Source organism: Phyllopteryx taeniolatus, chromosome 22 (genome assembly GCF_024500385.1).
Source record: "Phyllopteryx taeniolatus isolate TA_2022b chromosome 22, UOR_Ptae_1.2, whole genome shotgun sequence".
Lineage (NCBI taxonomy): Eukaryota > Metazoa > Chordata > Actinopteri > Syngnathiformes > Syngnathidae > Phyllopteryx > Phyllopteryx taeniolatus.
The window spans coordinates 8,942,289-8,961,694 of NC_084523.1; the positions used below are offsets into that span (position 1 = coordinate 8,942,289).

At 44.8% G+C, this 19,406-nt stretch overlaps 2 protein-coding genes and 1 long non-coding RNA gene across 8 annotated transcripts; 1 reads left to right on the top strand and 2 right to left on the bottom strand.

Moving 5' to 3' along the window:
* The first annotated feature begins 55 nt into the window (after nt 1-55).
* On the top strand, nt 56-10,087 carry nrip2 (nuclear receptor interacting protein 2). Of its 2 annotated transcripts, XM_061762026.1 has the most exons (6): nt 56-1,059; nt 5,285-5,560; nt 6,662-6,744; nt 7,670-7,764; nt 7,841-7,893; nt 7,970-10,087. In XM_061762026.1, exons 1-6 carry the CDS (start codon nt 904-906, stop codon nt 8,069-8,071), a joined length of 765 nt encoding a protein of 254 aa, XP_061618010.1. In that variant the 5' UTR covers nt 56-903; the 3' UTR covers nt 8,072-10,087. The 2 variants fall into 2 exon arrangements, with proteins under 2 accessions (XP_061618010.1, XP_061618009.1); XM_061762025.1 differs by having other exon boundaries at nt 7,670-7,893.
* On the bottom strand, nt 994-5,385 carry LOC133471911 (uncharacterized). Its single transcript, XR_009786443.1, has 3 exons — nt 5,294-5,385; nt 5,121-5,192; nt 994-1,056 (listed from the first exon to the last, which is right to left on the bottom strand). It is a non-coding gene; the product is annotated as an uncharacterized LOC133471911 (long non-coding RNA).
* itfg2 (integrin alpha FG-GAP repeat containing 2) lies at nt 8,038-17,861 on the bottom strand. Of its 5 annotated transcripts, none has more exons than XM_061762013.1 (12): nt 17,807-17,861; nt 17,551-17,730; nt 16,755-16,850; nt 16,401-16,677; nt 16,179-16,318; nt 15,881-16,047; nt 15,718-15,812; nt 15,527-15,580; nt 15,156-15,247; nt 14,955-15,072; nt 14,088-14,261; nt 11,582-13,286 (listed from the first exon to the last, which is right to left on the bottom strand). In XM_061762013.1, the coding sequence occupies exons 2-12, from the start codon at nt 17,644-17,646 to the stop codon at nt 13,024-13,026; spliced, it is 1,572 nt and encodes a 523-aa protein (XP_061617997.1). In that variant the 5' UTR covers nt 17,647-17,730; nt 17,807-17,861; the 3' UTR covers nt 11,582-13,023. The 5 variants fall into 5 exon arrangements, with proteins under 5 accessions (XP_061617999.1, XP_061617997.1, XP_061618000.1 ...); XM_061762016.1 differs by having other exon boundaries at nt 13,085-13,212; nt 17,807-17,852; XM_061762017.1 differs by lacking the exon at nt 17,807-17,861 and having other exon boundaries at nt 13,085-13,212; nt 16,401-16,569; nt 16,636-16,677; nt 17,551-17,707.
* Nucleotides 17,862-19,406: the final 1,545 nt, after the last annotated feature.

Consider the following 19,406-nt stretch of genomic DNA (forward strand, 5'->3'; position numbering starts at 1 on the left):
CTGTGTTGTTGTCAATTAAACATTTTTTAATTAGACGACTTATTTAGCAACCTCTGATCCCCTGAAAGGTGCTGTATACATCTAAGTTAACTTAGATGTAAAAGGAAGCTCTGGATGGTTAGAAATACGTGGCGTTGTGAGCAAGTGGCCAACAGAGGGCGACGAACCACCCGGAAAGCCAAGCTAAATCACAATCCTCAAGACTCAACAATGCAAGTTCACAATCTATGGATGATCATCTCCGCCAGTCAAAAAAAAAAACATGTACAGGGGGGAAATGATTTAAAAATAAAAAAAGTACTGAAAATCGGATGAGAAATGCATGTAGTGTTTAAAGGTGGCCAACAGAGGGCGACAAACACCACCCAGAATCCAAACCTAACTCCACCTTCACAAGGACTCAAGAATACATGTTAAAAATCCACACCAGACTTGAGTCATTATCTAAAAATGCATCTTAACATTAACGCAGACATTTAATTCAGTGTTTACTGGTGCGGAAGAGAATCCGTGTGACACGTTTGAATCAATCGTTGCTGTACGATTGATCGGCTCAGGCCGTGCGAGGTCGCACGTCGCCTTCACAGCGGGACCACTGAGGCTAATTTGCAAGCATCCACCGCGACGCGAGATCCAAGTGAGCAAACGCTTGCTCTTCCTCGCCGTCTGACAAGAGGAGGAGGGTCGAGGGCGGAGAGAAAGCGAGGGAGGGAGGAGAATCCGCTCGGAAGGAGGCAAAGAAGCGAAAACGCGCAGGAGGATGCTCATCCAAACCAGACCATCAGCTCGGAGTAACACTAAAAATATACACTGTTCTCCTTGAAGGGCAACATTCCTACTTCTCTCTGGTATTTTTTATTTATTTTTTGGTGGGGGGGAGGCGGGATTCCAGTTTTGAAGACCATGAGTGAGGCCAAGAAGAGCGAGCTGGCCATCCGGGATGAAGCCATCCTGCACCAGCAGCGCCGTCTCAAGCAGGCCACTCAGTTCACGCACAAGGACTCGGCTGACCTGCTGCCCCTGGACGGTCTCAAGAGACTGGGCACGTCCAAAGACCTGGTGAGTACGCACATCAATCATGAACTAGTGTCCATGTCACCGGTGCCTCTCCATGATTATTAAAGCAAGCAGCAAGTAGCGGTCAGCATGGGAGAGCTCACTTATTTTCTTCTACTTCTCTTTTATTCTAATAAAAAAAAACACTAGCGTCACTAATATTAGCTTAAGATTTATATAGCGCCTTTCAAGGGACCGAAGGACGCTTAACAATAACTCATGGTGGTAATTAAAATGTTGAGTATGGCCACCAGCTGATTGCAAAGGGCAGGTGATGAAAGATGACAGTCGAGGTTCTGACAGGCAGGCCAGGATCTTTGTGGGCTGGACAAAGGGTGGGAACGTCACGAAGGCAGCTAATGTTGGCGCTAACGTCTGGCGATAACCTCGGCCTTCATTAGCGCTAACGCTAGGCCTGGTACACACATAAGGATTTTGAACATCTTAAAAGATTGTTTATCTGCTCCAGACCCCACACGTGAAGATTTAACAGTTTTGGTGATATGGTGTGGTTTGTTCCGGTAATCTCAACACAGAACACCACACACATAAAGATTCTGTTCCACCACGATCTAGAAACAAGTCCTCCACGACAGAAATCGCGCATGATCAAATGTGATCTAACAAAAACGAAAAAGAATCATATGCTGCGCCGATGTTTCCCGACATTCTGTTTCACGTCATGATTCACGTGGTCATGACTCAGGAGTAGTCGGATTTCCCCATACACATTAAGATTTCTGGTCGTAAATATTGAACACATTTAATACTTGAGATTGTCGGCCTGAACCGTTTCGGACCCTATTAACGAGACAAAGAGGCTCCTACCACCCCTCACACCAAATGATAATCTTATAGGATAATCTTATAAGACATAAAATAGTCTGGCGCTTGGGATAAAGGGATAAATTGAGACAAAAACAGCCCAATTATCTTTATGTGTGTACCAGGTCTTTGAAATAATCCTGGAAGCTAACTGCTGAAGCTAATCTTGGAGGTAATGTTGGAAGCGGATGTTAGAGGTAATGTTGAGGCTTACATTGGAAGCTAACTTCAGAATCCAATGTTGGAAGCTAACATCGGCCTCCCTTAGCTCCAAGAACTCCAATTTAGCTCTAATCACTTTGCAACCCTTTGTGTGGAAATGTCATAAAAATTGAATAGTGCAGCGTATTGGCATTATATATTTTGGTAATCCTTGCTAGCTAACCGCGCACGGAATTGCTGGGGTTATTTTTCCTGCGTGGGGCGCGCAAAGAAGTCTCCAGGAAAGGAAATTTGAAATACCATGACTCTCGCTTTGAATTGCTAAAACTCGATTAGCTTTGAAGAGCTTAACACGCGAGTCATCCATTAGCCGCCTGTGCCCCAGCCGCTACATAAGGCACCCGGGACGCCTCTCGTGATAAAACCAATTATCTGGAATGACGCTCGTCTCGGCGCTGAGGGGTAAAAAATACAATCTGTCAAGCGTGGCGTTGACGACTTGAGCCGGCGGGAGTCAAAATTGTCCTCCATTAGACGGGAGCCTGGGTCGCTGTTTAGCTGCTGAATACATTTGAAAAACTCGTTAAATGACAAGAAAGAAGGTTCCGGAAGCATACTGATGACTCGTCAGGAGTTCTGCGAGTCTCAGAACGCATCTATCATGTCTATTTCTTTCATCCTTTTAGCACATATACTTGACTTCTGTGTGAATAGTAGCAAAATAACGTACGGGAGTAGGGTATCTAAATAGGCGGAGCTAAACAGAAGGGTCACTTCCTTGAAGCGCTGTCAATATTTCCGTATGCACTGTATACGAATACATCAATAATCCTGTCCTAATTGGCAGCTAAAAGCCAACCTACAATAACAATAACATGAGATGGGCATCAACAATCCACCGCTGGCCTTTCCGCTCCGATGTGTAATTCAGCAGCGTTGGTTACGCAACGTTTGTTTTTGTGCTCTTTCGCCCGAGGTGCTGAGCGGCTAGCATCAGCGAACTTGGGGGGGGAAGGCCGCACTCTAAAGCGAGGGAAACGCCGTCTTGAGACCAGGTCACAGACGACACGTGCTACCCGAGGGGGCCGCTTCATTATGTAATAGTATGCGCGTTAAATGTACGTAAAAAGCACAGACGTGTGGGAATTGCGTGTTTGTGAAGTCAACGTCTAAGTCCCGTGACACACAACGACACGCCACCATTTTGTGCAAAAAAATGGCACCTTTGACAATTTTTGCCAAAAGTCAGCCGGGAGAGACTCCAGCTCATTCGCCATATTAACAAGGATGAGCGCTATAGAAAATGTACGGATAAATGTTTAACGTGTCCCACAAATTCTACCTAGCAACAAAGCCATACAGGACAAGCTGTAACCCCCAGGTATGTTGCTGCTTGCCCGCTGCCCAGCGTAAATTGAAGGGAACGTGGTGTTCAGAAGATGTTCCGCACGCGGGCAGATGGTGCAGAGTTGACTTAATCCTGCAGCAGGTGTTTTATATTCATCTCCAAATGTGAGCTTTCCCAGCAGGCAGCAGCAGAGCAGAGCAGAGCAGAGCAGAGCAGCACTTCAAAGTCAAGCACACTCACAGGAAGCCTTACAGCTCAAAAATCTAGACGGCTTAAATGCAGCCTGCATCATTTGTATTATTAGCCGAGGGACAATTAGCTGTGTAGCATCAATGTATACGTGGGAGTGAGACTGTGTATACGTGGGAGTGAGACTGTTTTGTGCGGGAAGACGCACAATAGCGGGAAGACGCTAAAAATATTCGGCATAAACAATTCCAACAACAGTGACGTGCAAATAGATACGGATTGTAATCACTTGTCAAATGTTAAATGCTAACTTGTCGGCAGCTAGCTACAGGCTAACAACCTCTCAACAGTTGAGTACAGTATCAGCTAACGACGATTCAGTAGCTAAATAACTGCTGTCCACTTGTCAAAAGCTAAGCGCCAACTAGCCTGCAGCTATCAACAGGCTACCAACTAGTCAACAGCTAAGCACAGTATCAGTTAACTTAACACATGGTTAACAGCTAATCAACTGCTATCCACTTGTTGAAGGATAACCGCTGACTAATCGACAGGTAGCAACAGGGTGCCAACAACTAGCTACCTGACGGCTAGCTTCAGGCGAACAACCAGCCGCATCTAAGCGCAGTATCAGCTAAGAAGGGTAAACAGCTAAATAACTAATGGCTACTTGTCAAACGCTAAATGCTAACTAGCCAACAGATAGTAACAGGCTAGAAAACTAGTCAAAAGCTGAGTACAGTAATAGCTAACGTCTAGTCAACAGCTAAATAACAGCTTGTAGCTCTTCAGTTGCTAAAATGAAAAGTGCCAGCCAACTGCTGGCACTTTTCAAGTTTTCACTTTACAAGTGACAGCTAGCTACAGGCTACAAATTGTCAACCACTAAGTACAGCAATAGCTAAGAAATTGTAACTACAGGTCAACAGCTAAGTTGTGTGTCAAAAGCGAAGTGCTCGCTAGTCAACACCTAGCTACAGAGTAAAACAAGTCAAAAGCTAAGTAGAGTGCTAGTTAATGACTGATCAACAGCTAAGTGTCTGCGAGCGGCTAGCCCCTCGTCAAAAGCTAATCGCTAACCAGTCAAGAGTGCAGTAATTGCTAACAATTGGTTAACAGCTAATAAGCAGCTATTCACTCACCAACAGGTAAACAGCAGCCAGCCACTGATCACATTTTCTTTTGAGGTGTTTTCCTCTGTCCAGGAAAACAGACGAATGGCATAAATTCAATTTATGAATATAATTCAATTTGGCGCTCCATTGTCGTCTGTTTGTGCTCCGGGGGTCTGCAACCCGACCACAAATCACGTTAGGAAGCAAGCTGCTAGCAGGCGGACCATAGTGTCGCCACTTTATTAGGTATGAGCCACAGTAGTGAAAAATGGAAGGTATTAATTTAATAGCATTCTGTAGGCAGCAGATGAAAAACAATGGCCTCAAATATGGAGAGTAAAGGGTTTAAAATGAAGTGAAGGAGGGAGTCTTTTGGCTTGTTGGTGCTCAGCCAAGCAGACAATGCACTCTCTTCCTCATCTTACCGTCACACGGCTGCCAAAAACGACTCCCTGGTCCAACGACGGCGTGGAGCTGAGCTTCTTCACAGATGGGCGCTGAAAGGCAATCAGAGACATGGGCAGACATGAGAGGACTCGATTACATCTGTGACACACATCAGCACACTGATCCACTCTTATTTCCATAGCAACCCCACAGCATCGTGCAGCGGCGCTTCCTGGAGGGCAACATCACGCGGCTGCGGGGCGAGGCCCGAGACCCCGCCGCCCACGTCCGCTCCCCGCTGGCCGGCACTGCCGGCGAGGACGAGGAGGACGAGCCGGCGGACGGCGTGGACGAGAGTGCCGACGACTCCTCGGCCGAGGAGAGCGAGAAGAGTCTCCAGTCGGACGACGACGATAGCGGCGACGCGGCGGCGGCCTCGGAGACGACACGCCTCACGACTCTGCTCGTTCACTGCAAGGTAGCCAAAACCTTTGTCTACCAATCAAAACACGGCACTGATCGAATGTTTTTATTTATTTATTTATTTTTACAAATCTCACAATTTAGTGTCATCCATCTGTCAAGGTTCAAATTTGGTAGCAATCGCTATGAACAGTCCATCAATGGCGGACCCTAGGAAACGACCTACATGCCCTTTAAATGGCAGACGTCCCGTGTCTTGGCAGGCATGGCTTCTTCAGACTTTTTGTGGGTTTACTCATGAAAGACATGCCTGCCAAATTTCCTGCTCCGAAGCGAAACTGAAATTTTCACAATTTCCAGGGTTACTGTATGGGCCCAAACAACAACCATCCATCCACACGTTATTGATATATTTAATAAGTCAACCAAGTGAAATATTTGTGGAGCTTTTCTGCAATATTCAGCATTTGCCTTTGCTCATGTGCACCATTGCTAAATGCTGTGGTTGCACGGTTACTCATCCAGCGTCTATTTTTAAACTTCCCGGCGAGAAAAGAGAGAGAGATTTTAGCACGGAGACAAAAGAAAAAAAAAAAAAAAAAAAAGGTGAGCCTTTGTGGTGTCGCTGATAAGCTGCACTGCCTCTGTGGACAAAAAGAACTAGGCTCAGCTTGAGTACAGCAAAACAATAGGAAAAAAAAATTGCTCGCCTTTTTGTCCAAGGGGAAAATAAGCCGAGGAGCTGAAGTGGACCAGCTACTGATTTATCAGGCAGGCAACCCCAGCTTTGAACCAAAATGGACAACTAACTGTACTCTTTGGGGGGATAGGGAGTTGCTTTTGGTGGGCTTGCATCCAGGACCCTTCAAAAATTAAATTCAAATTTTTATTGAGTTTCCGACTATGTTGAAGGTGATTTAGCTGCTATAATAATCATAAGAATTCAAAGTACTGCGCTGGTGACCCCTGACTTGACAGGCCTGGTTAATATTTGATGGCGCAGCATCATGGTTTCATGTTTAACTCCATTCATTATAGATGATTAACCACTAATTGCTTATCAGTGTCAAAGTTTTACAACAAGTCAGCACAAAATGTGGCATCCATTTTGTGTTTTGACAACAAAAATGCTTCACTGTGTGTGTCCCGTCTGCAGTGCTGTGAGAGTGACGTGAAGGTTTCTTTAAACACCAGCAGTGCGCACAACCGCATCTCGCCATCCTGCTGCCAAAGGCTCGGGTAAGAACCCCGACGCACTCGCTTATTATCTGCATTTTAATCCAAGCAATTAGCGTACTCGTGTAGCTTTAGGAGCAACATTTAAACATACAGTGAGATGCATTAAAACATAAGAATGAAGTGGTAGAAGCACCAAGAAAAAGACTGACCATTATTTCCAAAAAAATAAAAATAAAAATGTTGTGGTTGATGCTGTTCCACTCCAGGCCTGTATGTGGCGGCAGTGCACACTACGAGTTTGCCGACGGCGCAACAAATGAAGACAGCGACGCGCTAATGTGAAATGATTTTCATAATTATTGTGCCGCAATTTCCTGGATCTGCACTTTTATCCCAAATATTATTCAAATCATAAAATATACAATGACAATATTTAAATGAAAAATTTATTGATTATATTTTGATGTTAAATTAATATAGTAAATGTATTTACATTAACAGTAGATTTTTATTGTATTCATGATAATGCATACTACTATTATTACTTAATTGCAATACATAAGTTAGTGGTATGATATCATGTTATCCTGATATAATATTTTAATGTTTTTTGTTTAATACAGTCCATTTATAAATGTGTATTAGTTTTACTTGATTATTTGTTTAAATGATATATAGTAATATTTGAGTGATACAATATAATGTCATATTTTTATTTAAGTAAATTTATATATATTGATCATATTTTGTATTTTTTGTGGATACAAATTATTATTATTTTTTTTTTTACATAAGATCATTTAATAAGGACAGATTATTTGAATGGAATATCATTTTTTTTTAAAAACGCAAAATGAAATGACGTTAGGTTGAACTGTGGAATATTTCCATAAGTGTTTTCAAATGTGGTTTCTTACCTGTTGTTGGCTCTGCGGTCCAGTTTGGACTTTGTGACGAAGATGAAGTTGTTCTCGTGTTCCCTCAGCCTCTCGGCAACCGGCCGGGACGGAAGCGGCTCGGTGAGCGGTCTCAAGCTTCAGCTGGGCTCCAGGACGATCCAGTGCTCTGCTTTGGTCCAAGGTACCAATGACAACAACTTTAAAACGTATACTTTGTTGAAGAGCTTCAAAACCCGTGCGCATCTTTTCCCTCAAAGAGGACGAGTTGAGCGAGCTGAGCCTCGGCCTGCACACTCTGCTCCGACTCAGAGTAAGCAGACAATAGTCCAAAAAATACAAATAAACATACGACGACGAAGTAATATGATCATACTTGCCTTCCGCAGTGCTGTCTGGACCTGAACCGCCGGGTCTTGAAGCTAGGGGGCGTCGTCGAGGAGCTTCCCTTCTTGAGTGACGACAAACTCGGCAGCGCAAAGAAGGTGTGAGCGCCCCCTGCGGCCGTGCTCGCGTCATCGTCGTCGTCGCGGCGGAATGGGATCGCCCGGGCTGTCGGACCTCGTGTGTTGCACGTCGTCGGACGAGCATTAGCCGCTGAAAAATTACCCTCGTTGGATGAGCCCATGTGTGTTAATTGGAGCTTTTTTTTTTAATTGACTCAATTGAGGTCATTGAGCAAAAAAGGGAATTTTTGTGATTGGGCTTCAATCAATTAATCAATTTTTAATTACAAAAGGTACACAAATCACTTGTTAAAGCGATAAATTCATGTTTTCTGATTGACTTTTTTCCTCGCCTGAATGTTTAATGCAAAGCGAAATATGAATGAGCAATTGTTAGCTTAGCCTAGCCTTGCTGAGCATTAGACCAAAAAACACACTGCCAATGAGTCATGAGCTTTCTGTCAATTCTACGTTTTTGACAAAGGCGAGCTAACTAGCAGTGGGCTATGCCAAGCTAACGACCGCCACGACACACTCAGGCAGGAAGCGGCTGCGCTCGGGAAAAGGCAGATCGAGTGTTTTGTCCTCCCGCTACCTCCTTGTCACACAAAGACAAAATCATTTTAAAAAGCAATTAGCGGTTTGTTAGCATCGACATGCTAACGGGTGTCCACGTGAGCTCCTTGAGCCAGTCGCACACTTGCCAACCTCGTCCTTTCATATTTCTCAAACCGATTCAAATTATTCAACACATTCAGGAATCCTAGGAACTATTTTTCACATTCCCAAATTTTCATTTCCTTCACAAAAGGAAAAATTCAACAGAGATGTTTGCCAAATTTACAGTCTTTCTTAAAATTTCAACCAATTCAAACCATTCCACGATCAAAAAGATGAGTTCATTCAAGGTTACTATTGGATTATCTGCAAAAATCGCATCTAGATTAGTTGCACTTGTTATGATTATTGTCCAGTCCCATTGAGAAGTGATCCTTTTTGTTGCTGTTCAAGATCATGCAACGTCCCGCTCGGTGTGCGACTGGGTTTTCCATTTCCTCCCAGTAAAAATAGTCCGTCAGACGTTTATATCCGAGTCACACTCGGAAATACGAAAACATTCCACGTGCATGACGTTGTGGCGTTCCGCATGCATGTTTGTGTACTCGTCTGATGGCGTGAACCTCGGAAGTGTGTGTGTAGCGTGTGTGTAACGTGTGTTTTTCCGGCTCACACAGGATGGAAAAAAAAAAAAAAAAAAAAAGCCGAGCTGCCAAACAAGCTGCCTTCCCACGCCGCCTTTGTCACATCTACAAAAGCTTTGCATCTTTTTTGTGATCATTTTGCGCATTTTAGCACCTTTGAGACCTCGACGCTTTTCTTAGCCAACTTTGGACAAAGAGCGCCGCCTGACTTTTTCATTTAGTTTTTAAGAAAAACAACAAATAGCATGGTAGGTTCTTGAAAACCACAGATGTATAGTTAAGCAAATCAATTATTTCAATAAGCTAAAGAACGGCCAAAACGATGACAAGTCAGTCAGTCAGTTAAATTGACGAGTATGATGATTTTCCTGACATTAAAAAAAAATAAAAAATCCTCGATCTAAATCAATTTGAATATCGTGGTAAACTGAATGTATTTCAGTTCGAAAAGAAAAATTCACGTATAATATCGCCACCGAAATGCGTTTACCAGATAGGCTAACAGCTAGCCTAGCTTCTTCACTTCTTCTTTGTATTTTGCTCCGTGGCACCATGCTGCCTCTCGCAGGTCAGTCCAGGAACTACGCCACACTTCTGGTCTCGCGCCGAGCGAGATGTCGTAAAAAGACCCGCTTACATTGATGAACACTTGCTTTACACGTAAATGTTAATTGTTAAACATCTGCGGTTGGCAGATAATTGGCGCAAATGCGAATTTTTTTCGTTTTACTTTTCACCTTCCACGCTCCGTCTACCAGTGACGTTATGACAGAATTTTATTTTTCGTGTTTCTTCTTGCTCTTCTTCTGTATAACAGTATTTTCTCTGGCAGACAAATAAAAGATATGTATTCTGGCTAGCTCTATGCATCTTTTTCCCCTTTGAAAGGGAACACGTGGAATATGTCTTCTTATCTGGGTGCAAGCAGACATCTTGTGGCTCGCCAAAGGTTAGCTCACGCCCACTCCCATGAACGGCAAAAAATAAAGCTCAGACCGCGCGACTAAATAAGGACTCTCGTCCGAGGTAGGGAAACAAATTGCTGTCACGACATTTAGCAACATGAGAGGCTCTCAAATACTTGAAACAGCTCGCAATAATCAACATTATTACTCCTTTTGGAATTGCTTACATTTTGAGGGCTTTCCCATACTAGCCCCTCCAGGAATGTTGGAAAAAATTTAAAATAATTCAGCCCCAGAAGCCTGTTTCACTTAGCAACATAAAATTTGGCAGGTGTGTCGGTCATGCGTACACCCACAAATAAGTCTCAAGAAGCCATTCTCCAAAAGACACAGCAACTCTGCCATTGGGGTTTGAAGCGAACGTTTTCGGGCCAACTTCCAGGGAACCTTGGCCCTTGGGTTTTAAAGAAAAAGTCAGCCCACGAACCCAGTTTCATTTGGCAATATGAAATAAGATAGGCGTGTCTATCATGAGTTGGCCCACAAAAAAGTCTGAAGAAACCAGGCCCGAAATGAGACAGGAAATCTGCCATTTTGCTTTGAAGTGACCATTTCGGGGTCATTTTGGCCATTTCTGGGGTTTCTTCAAAGGTGAGAGATTTGGGGGAAAATTCCTCCCCTGAAGCCAGTTTCACGTAGCAACATGAGAAATAGATGCGCAAGAGAGTCTCAAGAAGCCACGCCAGAGAAGACACAGAGAGTCAGCCATTTTGCTTATTTCCAAGGGTTCTTCAAAGACAGGCTACTGGCAGATTTAGTCCCACTGCTACCAAAATGGAACCTTGTGAACAACAACTCCGAGTATAATTTGGGGAGCAGGGCAGCGAAGTTTGATGTCTCGCCATAACACAGGAAACGCTTAGAACTCAACTTTTATAGAGATTTAAATGCAGAATTTGTATCTTGGCTCCAATTAGACTGAAGAAGTGGCCAAAAAGAGCCAGCACAAGCCATCTTCTCCTTAATCCTCCCCCGCTAGTGAGGTCTCTCCTTTCTTCAAATTGAGCTGGTCAGGCACATTTGCTTTTTTTTTTTTTTCCCCCCCCCCCCCTCATGCCGGCGACGAGCCGAACACGACAACGGAAAAATAAGAGAAGGCGTGCGAGAGAAAATCCCCCGCTTCAGTGAGCCGCCTCGCTCGCTCTCTTTTGTCTCACCACATCCTGTTAGTGAGCTAGCAGTGATACCTTTGCAATAAAAAAAAAAAAAAAAAACACACACACAAAAAAAGCTATTTGCTTCTCAAGCACAACCAGTTGAAGTAGCAGCAAAATGGGAACTTTATTCTGTGCGCGTCCCAATACTTGTGTAACTAGTGAAGCTCAGCTGGTCTCTTTGCAGGGAAGCCAACATTGATCGACCCGCCTGTACGCGAGGCTTATGTAACGCTCCCCAGAGAGAGAGAGAGAGAGAGAGAGAGAGAGGGAGCAAGAGAGAGAGAGAGACCCGTGAACCAGCCAGACAATGAAAAGCTCATTTTAAGTCCCACTCTCGCTATATTTTCACACACATGCTCACAAACCCTAGGGTGCACGAGCATCATGCAGGGGGTGCGCCGCATTAAAAGGTGCTATAATATGAGCATTTAATATCTAAAATAATTCGGCCCAATGAGCATTTGCATTGCTGAGTCCTGTAATATTTGTTGCATTATTTTTTAATTTTTAAATGTTACGCAAAACCCCCCCGAAATCTGCCTCTGCAAAGCTAACAATACTAACACAATAATAGGTAACACAATAACAGGCTTATTATTGTTGCATGATACGGGTCAACGTATTGGAAACGGCTCTCGTCGGCGGTGTCAGCTGATGAACTTCCCGAGGCGAGGGGCGCAGCTGCCTGTCGCTGCTCATCGGATCAAGCTTACGTAACGTGCTCGCCAACCAAAACGGGTCCAAAACAAGCAAGGAGAGTCTTGCTAGGGGCTTACATTTCAAAAACAACCAACCCCTGACCTTCCTTCCCAGAAAAAGTTGTTCAGGGGTGTGAAAATTGATGCACCTCACATTTTATCTTCACATCGGATAGACGGGCCAGGTCATTTGTCGATCAAGTAAAAATAATAACCATCATTGTAATTACTCAATTAAATCCATCAATCAAACAATAATTTAAACATGCATGTAAAACGTTTAAATGATAAAATAATTCATGCCATTTTTGAATTGTATCATTCATATTTTTTTAACCTATTCATTGTTGAATAAATTGAATGAATGAATTTTAAAACTGGAATATGTGAAATTGTTTTAGTTGTATTTTAGTATTTAGTATTTTCAATGATTCAACAATTTATTGAATGAGATGAATAAGAAATATAATACGTTTTTTTCCATTTGTACATAAAATTAATATTTATAAATGTTGTTATAGACTATCTGATGTATATTTAATTTTTTTTTCGAAAATTGAACCCCGGTCCTCAGAACTGTGAGGCGGATGTGCTACATTCACAACAATATATTAAAAATAAAAGTTCATTGAAATAGTAACTGTATTGTCGGCATCGGCGGGCCTCATTGACGACGAGGGTACGACTCTCCTGTCTGCTGGCGTCGCCCTTTTAAAACACGCTCGTGCACGGCGAAGCCGCTAAAAATGTCACAGGTCCGACCGTTGCGTTGAACGCGCTTCCAGTGCGCCGCGGCGACATGACATCGAAGGTCGGGTCAACGCGAGACGAGCGTCGTCGTTTTTATTTTTCCATCCGCCGGCACGTGCGCGCGGCTGACCGTCATCCTGGCGGAGGTTACGAAATGTCTTTGAGGAGAAGAAGATTGACGCGTGGGAAAGACGGAGGAGGAAGTGCGGAGTGACTGAAGCGCTTTCACCGGCCTGTCACGTTTGATTGGCGGCCGCTTACTAAAAAAGAGGAGGAGGAGGAGGCGTGCTGCCAAGTGTTTATTAGCATGCACAAAACAAGAAGAAGACGAAGAAGAAGAAGAAGAAGATCAGTGCGCATCCTTGTAGAGGACGTCTGACAGCAGAGATCTGACGGCCGCCGGGTCCTCGCCACCTGCGGAGAGGAGGGGCGACACAAACGAAGACCTCTTAGGGTCCTCCCGGAGTTCCGACTTATGCCGATGTCCGCTTGAGGCAGCAGAGAAAGAGAAAAGAAAAAAAAAAAACTCAACTTTTACCCCTCACCACAAATTCATTTTGTTAAAATTTGGAAAAACTGCCAATCATTGTTTTCAAGATTGGTTGCTACCCAAAAAGGAAAAAAACTCAAGAGGAAAATGGGAAAAGCAATCGGAAAAAAATGTTTGGAAAAAAGAGAAATACACTCTTAAATTCACAGATTTGTTTCTGAATATATTATACACGTATGAACGCAACTGCGGAAAAAAGGTGCAAAGCACTCCATTTGTGGAGGTATAGTGTTTCAATTTTTTTCTACATTTCAGTTTTCCGGATTGTTGGGGGCGTGGCTAAAACCGTGCCTAGTGACACACTTAACGGCAGGAAAAGCCTACAAGAACATCTGAACTTTATTTGGGGTTAATCAGAGGCACTTTAAATGGCGTCATACCAATCAGATCAGTTCATTCTGAACAAAGCCACATCCCCAGTTATTAGAGGGTGTGCACACTTGTGCAACCACATTATCTCAGTTGTTTATTTTCGGTGATTTTTATTTTTTTTAATTGGGTTGTACAGGAAAGTTTTGAAATGATTTATCTTGGTCTCCTTTTTTGTATCGCAAAAATCTGGCATTTGAACAGGGAGGGGTGTGCAGACTTTTCCCATCCACTGTAATTTAATCATGTCTCCCGAGACTCGTTTTCTCCGTTAACAAGCAGCCTTCTGAGGTGCCGCGCCGCTGACCGCGCCCGACCGGTGAGCTCCGACCTCGGCCGGCGACGAAAGCGAGCGTAAGCGCGTCCTCACCGACTCCGAGCGCCGTCAGCCGCCGCCTGAAGTCGGGCCGCTCGTCCAGCACGCGCAGCAGGTTGGTGGACTCCATGCGCTCCAGCTGCACCTTCCAGTACACGTAGATCTTGTGGTTGAAGCTGACGTAGACCAGACACGGGCTGTTCTTGCCCTCCTTGCACGTGTACTGACCTGCGCACGCACACACACACACACACACACACACACAAACACAAAACCAGAGGAAAAAAATATTAAACCAGCAAATAAATCACTTGCTCATGGTAATAAATCTTGAAAAAAAAATGAATAAACATTGGATATTATATTTCAGAAGTTAATTAGGTAATGAAAAATTAAAGGAGATGCTTTACATTCGAATATGTTCATATTTAATTGGCTTTATATATTGAAGTGGCACAAAAATAATCTATTGCAAGCTGGATGGAGAATGTGAACCTCTCTGCTGCCACCTGTTGGCCGAATGAGGTGGGTTATGTTTTCATTTTGTTTTGAAGGCAATGACACAAACATCCATCCAGCTGCTACAATGATGCAAATTAGAATCATAAAATAGAATTTGAAAAATGTAAATAAAATAAAAGATAAAATAAGATGTATAGAAATCAAAAAGTTTGAAAAAAAAAAGGAAAAAAGAGACTGATTCCATTTTATCTTCACTAATCAATCAAATGGTTTCCATTTGGGAGTTAACATTACTTTAATAAATACTATTTTTCATCTATGAAAACAATGATTTAAAAATCTATTTTAAGTAATTCGTTTGAAAGATCCTTTCTTTTCGGAGATTAAAATTAGTAAATAAAATTCTATTTCAAGAATGAAAAATGAAAGAAGAAAGCTAAGACGGAGGCCATTTCTCACCCGCGCAGAAGGCGTTAACGTTCTCGTCAAACTGGAAGCGCACCACGGCCCGGTTGTGGTCGATGATGTACGTCTGGCCGTCCCAGGCGCACGCCACCACCTCCTCGCGCCCGTCCCTCTGAAATCGTACAAACGGAACCTTGGAGTTCTTCCTTTCTGAGAGTACAAAACATCAAGACACAAAATGGCGAAAATTTTGACCGTGACGTCGAGCTTCTGCAGGGCGAAGAGCTGATGGTCCACCTGCACCGACCACAGCAGCTGCTCCGAGCTGTCCATCAACTTCAGGGTCCCTGCAGCACACGAGCACACATTACGATTCCATTTTGGGGGGACATTTTCTTTTCATTTCTCATTGGAAAATGGGGGAAAATTCAGAACAAATGCTGTATCATTTCATCCAAATGCCTGGGTGGAGGTCGGCGCTCTCCCGGGTGTCATTCCATTTCATCCCGGGGGTCTCATTTTTATTTATTATTATTTCCTTTTTTTTTTTTTTTTTTAAATCGCACACCGGCGGCCTCGGGGGAGGTCGCATAATCCCGCTCGTCGTGAAATATTGATGCGCTTACCGTCCAAAGTGCAGAGAGCAAACAGGCCGCATTTAGAAGACTCCTCTTTCGAGCCTGTTAATGACACGTCATCAACGTAGAGCGTACACACTAATTAAATCTCGCATTAATTTTTCAGATAACTGGGCGATTCCCAAACAAGGAATGGGCTGAAGAATATGACGTACGAAGGAATCAATTCAATGTGTCACCTTTGCCGATGCTCCCGATGAGATGCGTGGAAACGTTCTTGTTGTGGATCCGCCCGGTGGTCAGACGGAGAACGACATCTCGAGAGGGCCCGTCGCTTCAACGCGACAAAAGCGACTAACTGAGTTGTTCACATTTCCCGAGATCTCGCTTGCGTTTTCGTACCCGGCGGACGCGGCCCGCGCGTCCTCCTCCCCGTCGGCGGCGTCGCAGGGGGGCGGCGAGTCCCGCTGCGTCCACGAGCAGAGCAGGACGGCGTAGCCGCAGCCGGGCTGCGACACCATGAGCTCCGGCAGGCCCTCGGGACCCGGGTTCACCGACAGACTGTCCACCTGAAACACGCCAACGTTGTTGAATTCGGCTGCTAGATATCAATAGAATTTGAGCGGATTTCCCCAAAGTCAGCAATCTTTCCACAGGGAAAATTGACGAAAAGTCCAAAGATTTTCCAAAAAAGTGGAACCTGTCCTTCCAGCAGCCATTTCTTGAGCAGAAGCAGCTGACCCGATCCCGCGTCGGAAGCGTCCGAAGGTTCTTCCCATCGGAACGCTCGCACCACACGGTCGGTGTAGCCCACCACCAGCTCGCTGCGGCCGTCGCCGTCTAAGCCGTGCGGGAATCGAAACGTTGAGGAGAAAACGGCTGCAATGAACGCGACGGAGGAACAAGACGGAGCCGCCGGTACCGATATCGCTGATGAGGATGACTTTGGTGTTGGCGGGGATGTGCTGCGTGAAGAAAGGCTTCTGCTCGTCGGCGGCGAAACCTTCGTGCTGACCCGACGAGTCGGCCTTGGCGGCGCTCAGGTCGAAGAGGTGGAACCAGCCCTCCGCTCCCACGGCCACCACAAAGTTCTGCGCCCGAACTTTTCGTGAGGACCCAATGGCGACGGCGGCCGCGCGCTCGAGTCTCAGACGTACCTTGCCCTTGTTGCGCACGTCTCCCACGGCGACGCACGTCAGCTGAGGAAGACCACGCTCGCTGGGTGAGGAATTATTACGGCGGTGAACGTGAAATGAACGGAGCGAGCTTTGCTGACCGTGCCCACGCAGCTCCTGGTGATCCAAGCCTTGCTGTCGTCGTTCTTGTACACGTGCAGCTTGCCGCTCGTGTCGCCCACCACCAGCTCGTTCAGCTGCACGCGCGCGCAAATGAGCTCCGACGCCGACGGACGAGTGGCGAAATGCATTCGGGCGAGGGGAAGGGAAGGGAAGGCGCAAGGAAGGGAGGGAGAGGGAAGGGAGCAAGGAAGAGAGGAAGGAAGGAGGGGAGGCAAGGGGAAAGGAAGGGAGGGAGGGAGGGAGGGAGGATGACGGAAAGGAGTAAGAAAAGGAGGCAGTGAGAATGAAAGGAAGGAAAGAAGGAATGAAGGAAGAAAGGAAAGAACGGAGGGAGGAAAGAAGGAAGGATGGGGAGAAGGAAGGAAAGAAGTAAAGAAAGATGGAAGGAAGGGAGGCAAGAGAAAAAAAGGAAAAGCAGATAGGAAGGTCACGAAGGAAAGAAAAAAAACAAGCAAGCAAGGAAGGAAGAAAAGCGGGTCTGAGTTAATGAAGGCAGCGAAGAAAAGAAGTAGGAAAGGATGACAGGAAAAAAGTGGACTTGGAGGAAAGAAGCAGGAGCGTCAGAAAAGAAGAAGGGAAGGAACCAAGGCAGGCAGAAAAGCAGTTGGATGTAAGGATGCATGAATGAAAAAGCGGGTTTGAAGGAAGGAAGGAAGGAAGGAAGGAAGGAAGGAAGGAAGGAAAGGAAAGGAAAGGAAAGGAGGAGGTGGCAACGAAAAAGATGCCGGACACTCAACGCTAAAAGTCATGCGAAGCAACGTTTTGACAAGTTACCGTGTCGTTGTCGGCATCTCCCAGGCAGATGGCGTGAGGGAAGAGCGTGCCGGTGAAGTCCAAACTCACTCGCTGCACGTAGTTCAGCGACCTCATAATGTGCTTCTGGAGCCCAATTAGAAACCCGCTCGTCAGCTGCTGCTCGATTTCAATGAAAACACAACCTTAAAAAAAACCCAACTATGGCATTCTTCAACAGCCGATTCCCAACGTGCAATAATTAAAGTCTTTTTTTAAAAAATTGAAACAAGCTTACTTTTGCTTCGTGGTTCGCTAACTCAGTTGTCGCTGGTAAACAAAGTCACGTGACCAGCCACAGTACGGAATCGCAGGAAGGACGGAAAGCACTAATTCGCGAATTGGCTTTTACCTATTATGTCCACAGGAGGGCGGTGTTCGCTACAAGTTGTCATGCACAGACGATGAGATGAGCAGGCCATGACTGTTTGCTCTAAAAAGACTTCAGAATAAAAAATAAAAAAAACATTTTCATGAATGAGTCTTCATTGTGAAGGACTTTGGTATACATTTGTGCTTGAAAAGTTCTGTAAAAATGACGTTTGATTCGATATGTTGTTGTTTATTGATGCTCTATAAGACATACAGGAAGCTGCAGTTAAACACAAAAAAATGTATGCATGCAAATGCACTTTCTATTTAGTTCTGTTACGTATCTGCAGTTCTATTGTCCAAGGTTCAAATCTACTTCCTTTACATTCCCAAAACATGTATGTGAGTTACACTGAAGAAATGATCCAATTCAAATCTAATCATAAAAAGGTTGTTTGTTTGTATGTGTGGTGAGCAGTCCAGGGTGTACTCCACCCGGAAGTCATCTGGGATAGGCTCAACCTTAATGAGATCAACTGCTTAGAAAATGGATGGATGGATAAATGTGTTTTTTTTTTTTTCAAATAATCTCTAAGAGTGATTCTCAATGAGTGGTGGTGAAAGAGCTCCCTCTGGTGGTACGACCCCCAAAATCACGGCCAAAGTACAACAGTACGATTGAACTTTCAAGTTCAATACATTTGACCTTTAAGAACTGAATGTTTTAAAACACTTATTTAGAAAGAAATGTTTCTCTAACTTTTATGTGCAATAGATTTTAATGGAACCATTATTTCAGTACTATTTTTTCAGTAGCTGAAATGCAATACCTCTTATCAGCAGGATTTTCTGATTGGCGGATTTCGCCCTGACAAATAGCATTCTGTTTAAAAAAAAAACGTTTTTTTTTTCTTATGAATATAAAATTTTCAGATGGGAATTTTTGCATTCAGGTACAGTGCATAATGTCACAGTGGCATTTTCTTGTTTTCATTGAACATGAAGGCCTACTAGCTACTAGTGATTCTATTTCTTGTTCGTTAAACAGTCCCAGGGAGCGTGTGGAGAAGGGCGCCCAGATGACCCCCCCCCCCTCTCCCGTGGGCCAGCCTGTGCACGAGCGCACTGGAAGTCCCCACAAAGCGCTAATTGGACTCTGGAAGCGGCGAAGAGTGCGCGGATTGGTTTCACAGGGGCCGGCCGTGGCGAGGGGCTGCGGGCCCGGCCTGAATAGAACCCACGCTCCTTTTCGAAACTCCCTTGCTGTGCCAAACACAGAGGCAGGAATAAAGGGAGGGAAGAGGGGGGGGGGGGGAAATAAAGGGCAGTATTGGTGGAGTGAGAGAGTGGGGGTCTCCTTCAATGCAAGCTTGATTTTGAATGCCACTACCAACGCAGAAAATTGCACAATTTATTACAATCCCTCTTCAGGACACAGGGACAGGAATAAAGGAGGGAGTATAGGAAAGGGAGGGGGGTGCAGAGGTGCATGAGGGAGGGGGGCGTGTGTGTGTGTGTGTGTGGAA

Excerpts from the sequence above, each read along its gene's own strand:
- nrip2 (XM_061762025.1), top strand. The coding sequence starts at position 904 with ATGAGTGAGGCCAAGAAGAGCGAGCTGGCCATCCGGGATGAAGCCATC. Across the intron at positions 1,060-5,284 it reads TGGGCACGTCCAAAGACCTG|CAACCCCACAGCATCGTGCA; the intron begins GTGAGTACGCAC and ends TTATTTCCATAG. Across the intron at positions 6,745-7,669 it reads TCCTGCTGCCAAAGGCTCGG|CCTCTCGGCAACCGGCCGGG; the intron begins GTAAGAACCCCG and ends GTGTTCCCTCAG.
- itfg2 (XM_061762013.1), bottom strand. The coding sequence starts at position 17,646 with ATGAGGTCGCTGAACTACGTGCAGCGAGTGAGTTTGGACTTCACCGGC. Across the intron at positions 15,813-15,880 it reads GCGCGGGCCGCGTCCGCCGG|CGACGGGCCCTCTCGAGATG; the intron begins GTACGAAAACGC and ends GTCGCGTTGAAG. Across the intron at positions 15,073-15,155 it reads TGCAGAAGCTCGACGTCACG|AGGGACGGGCGCGAGGAGGT; the intron begins GTCAAAATTTTC and ends GTACGATTTCAG.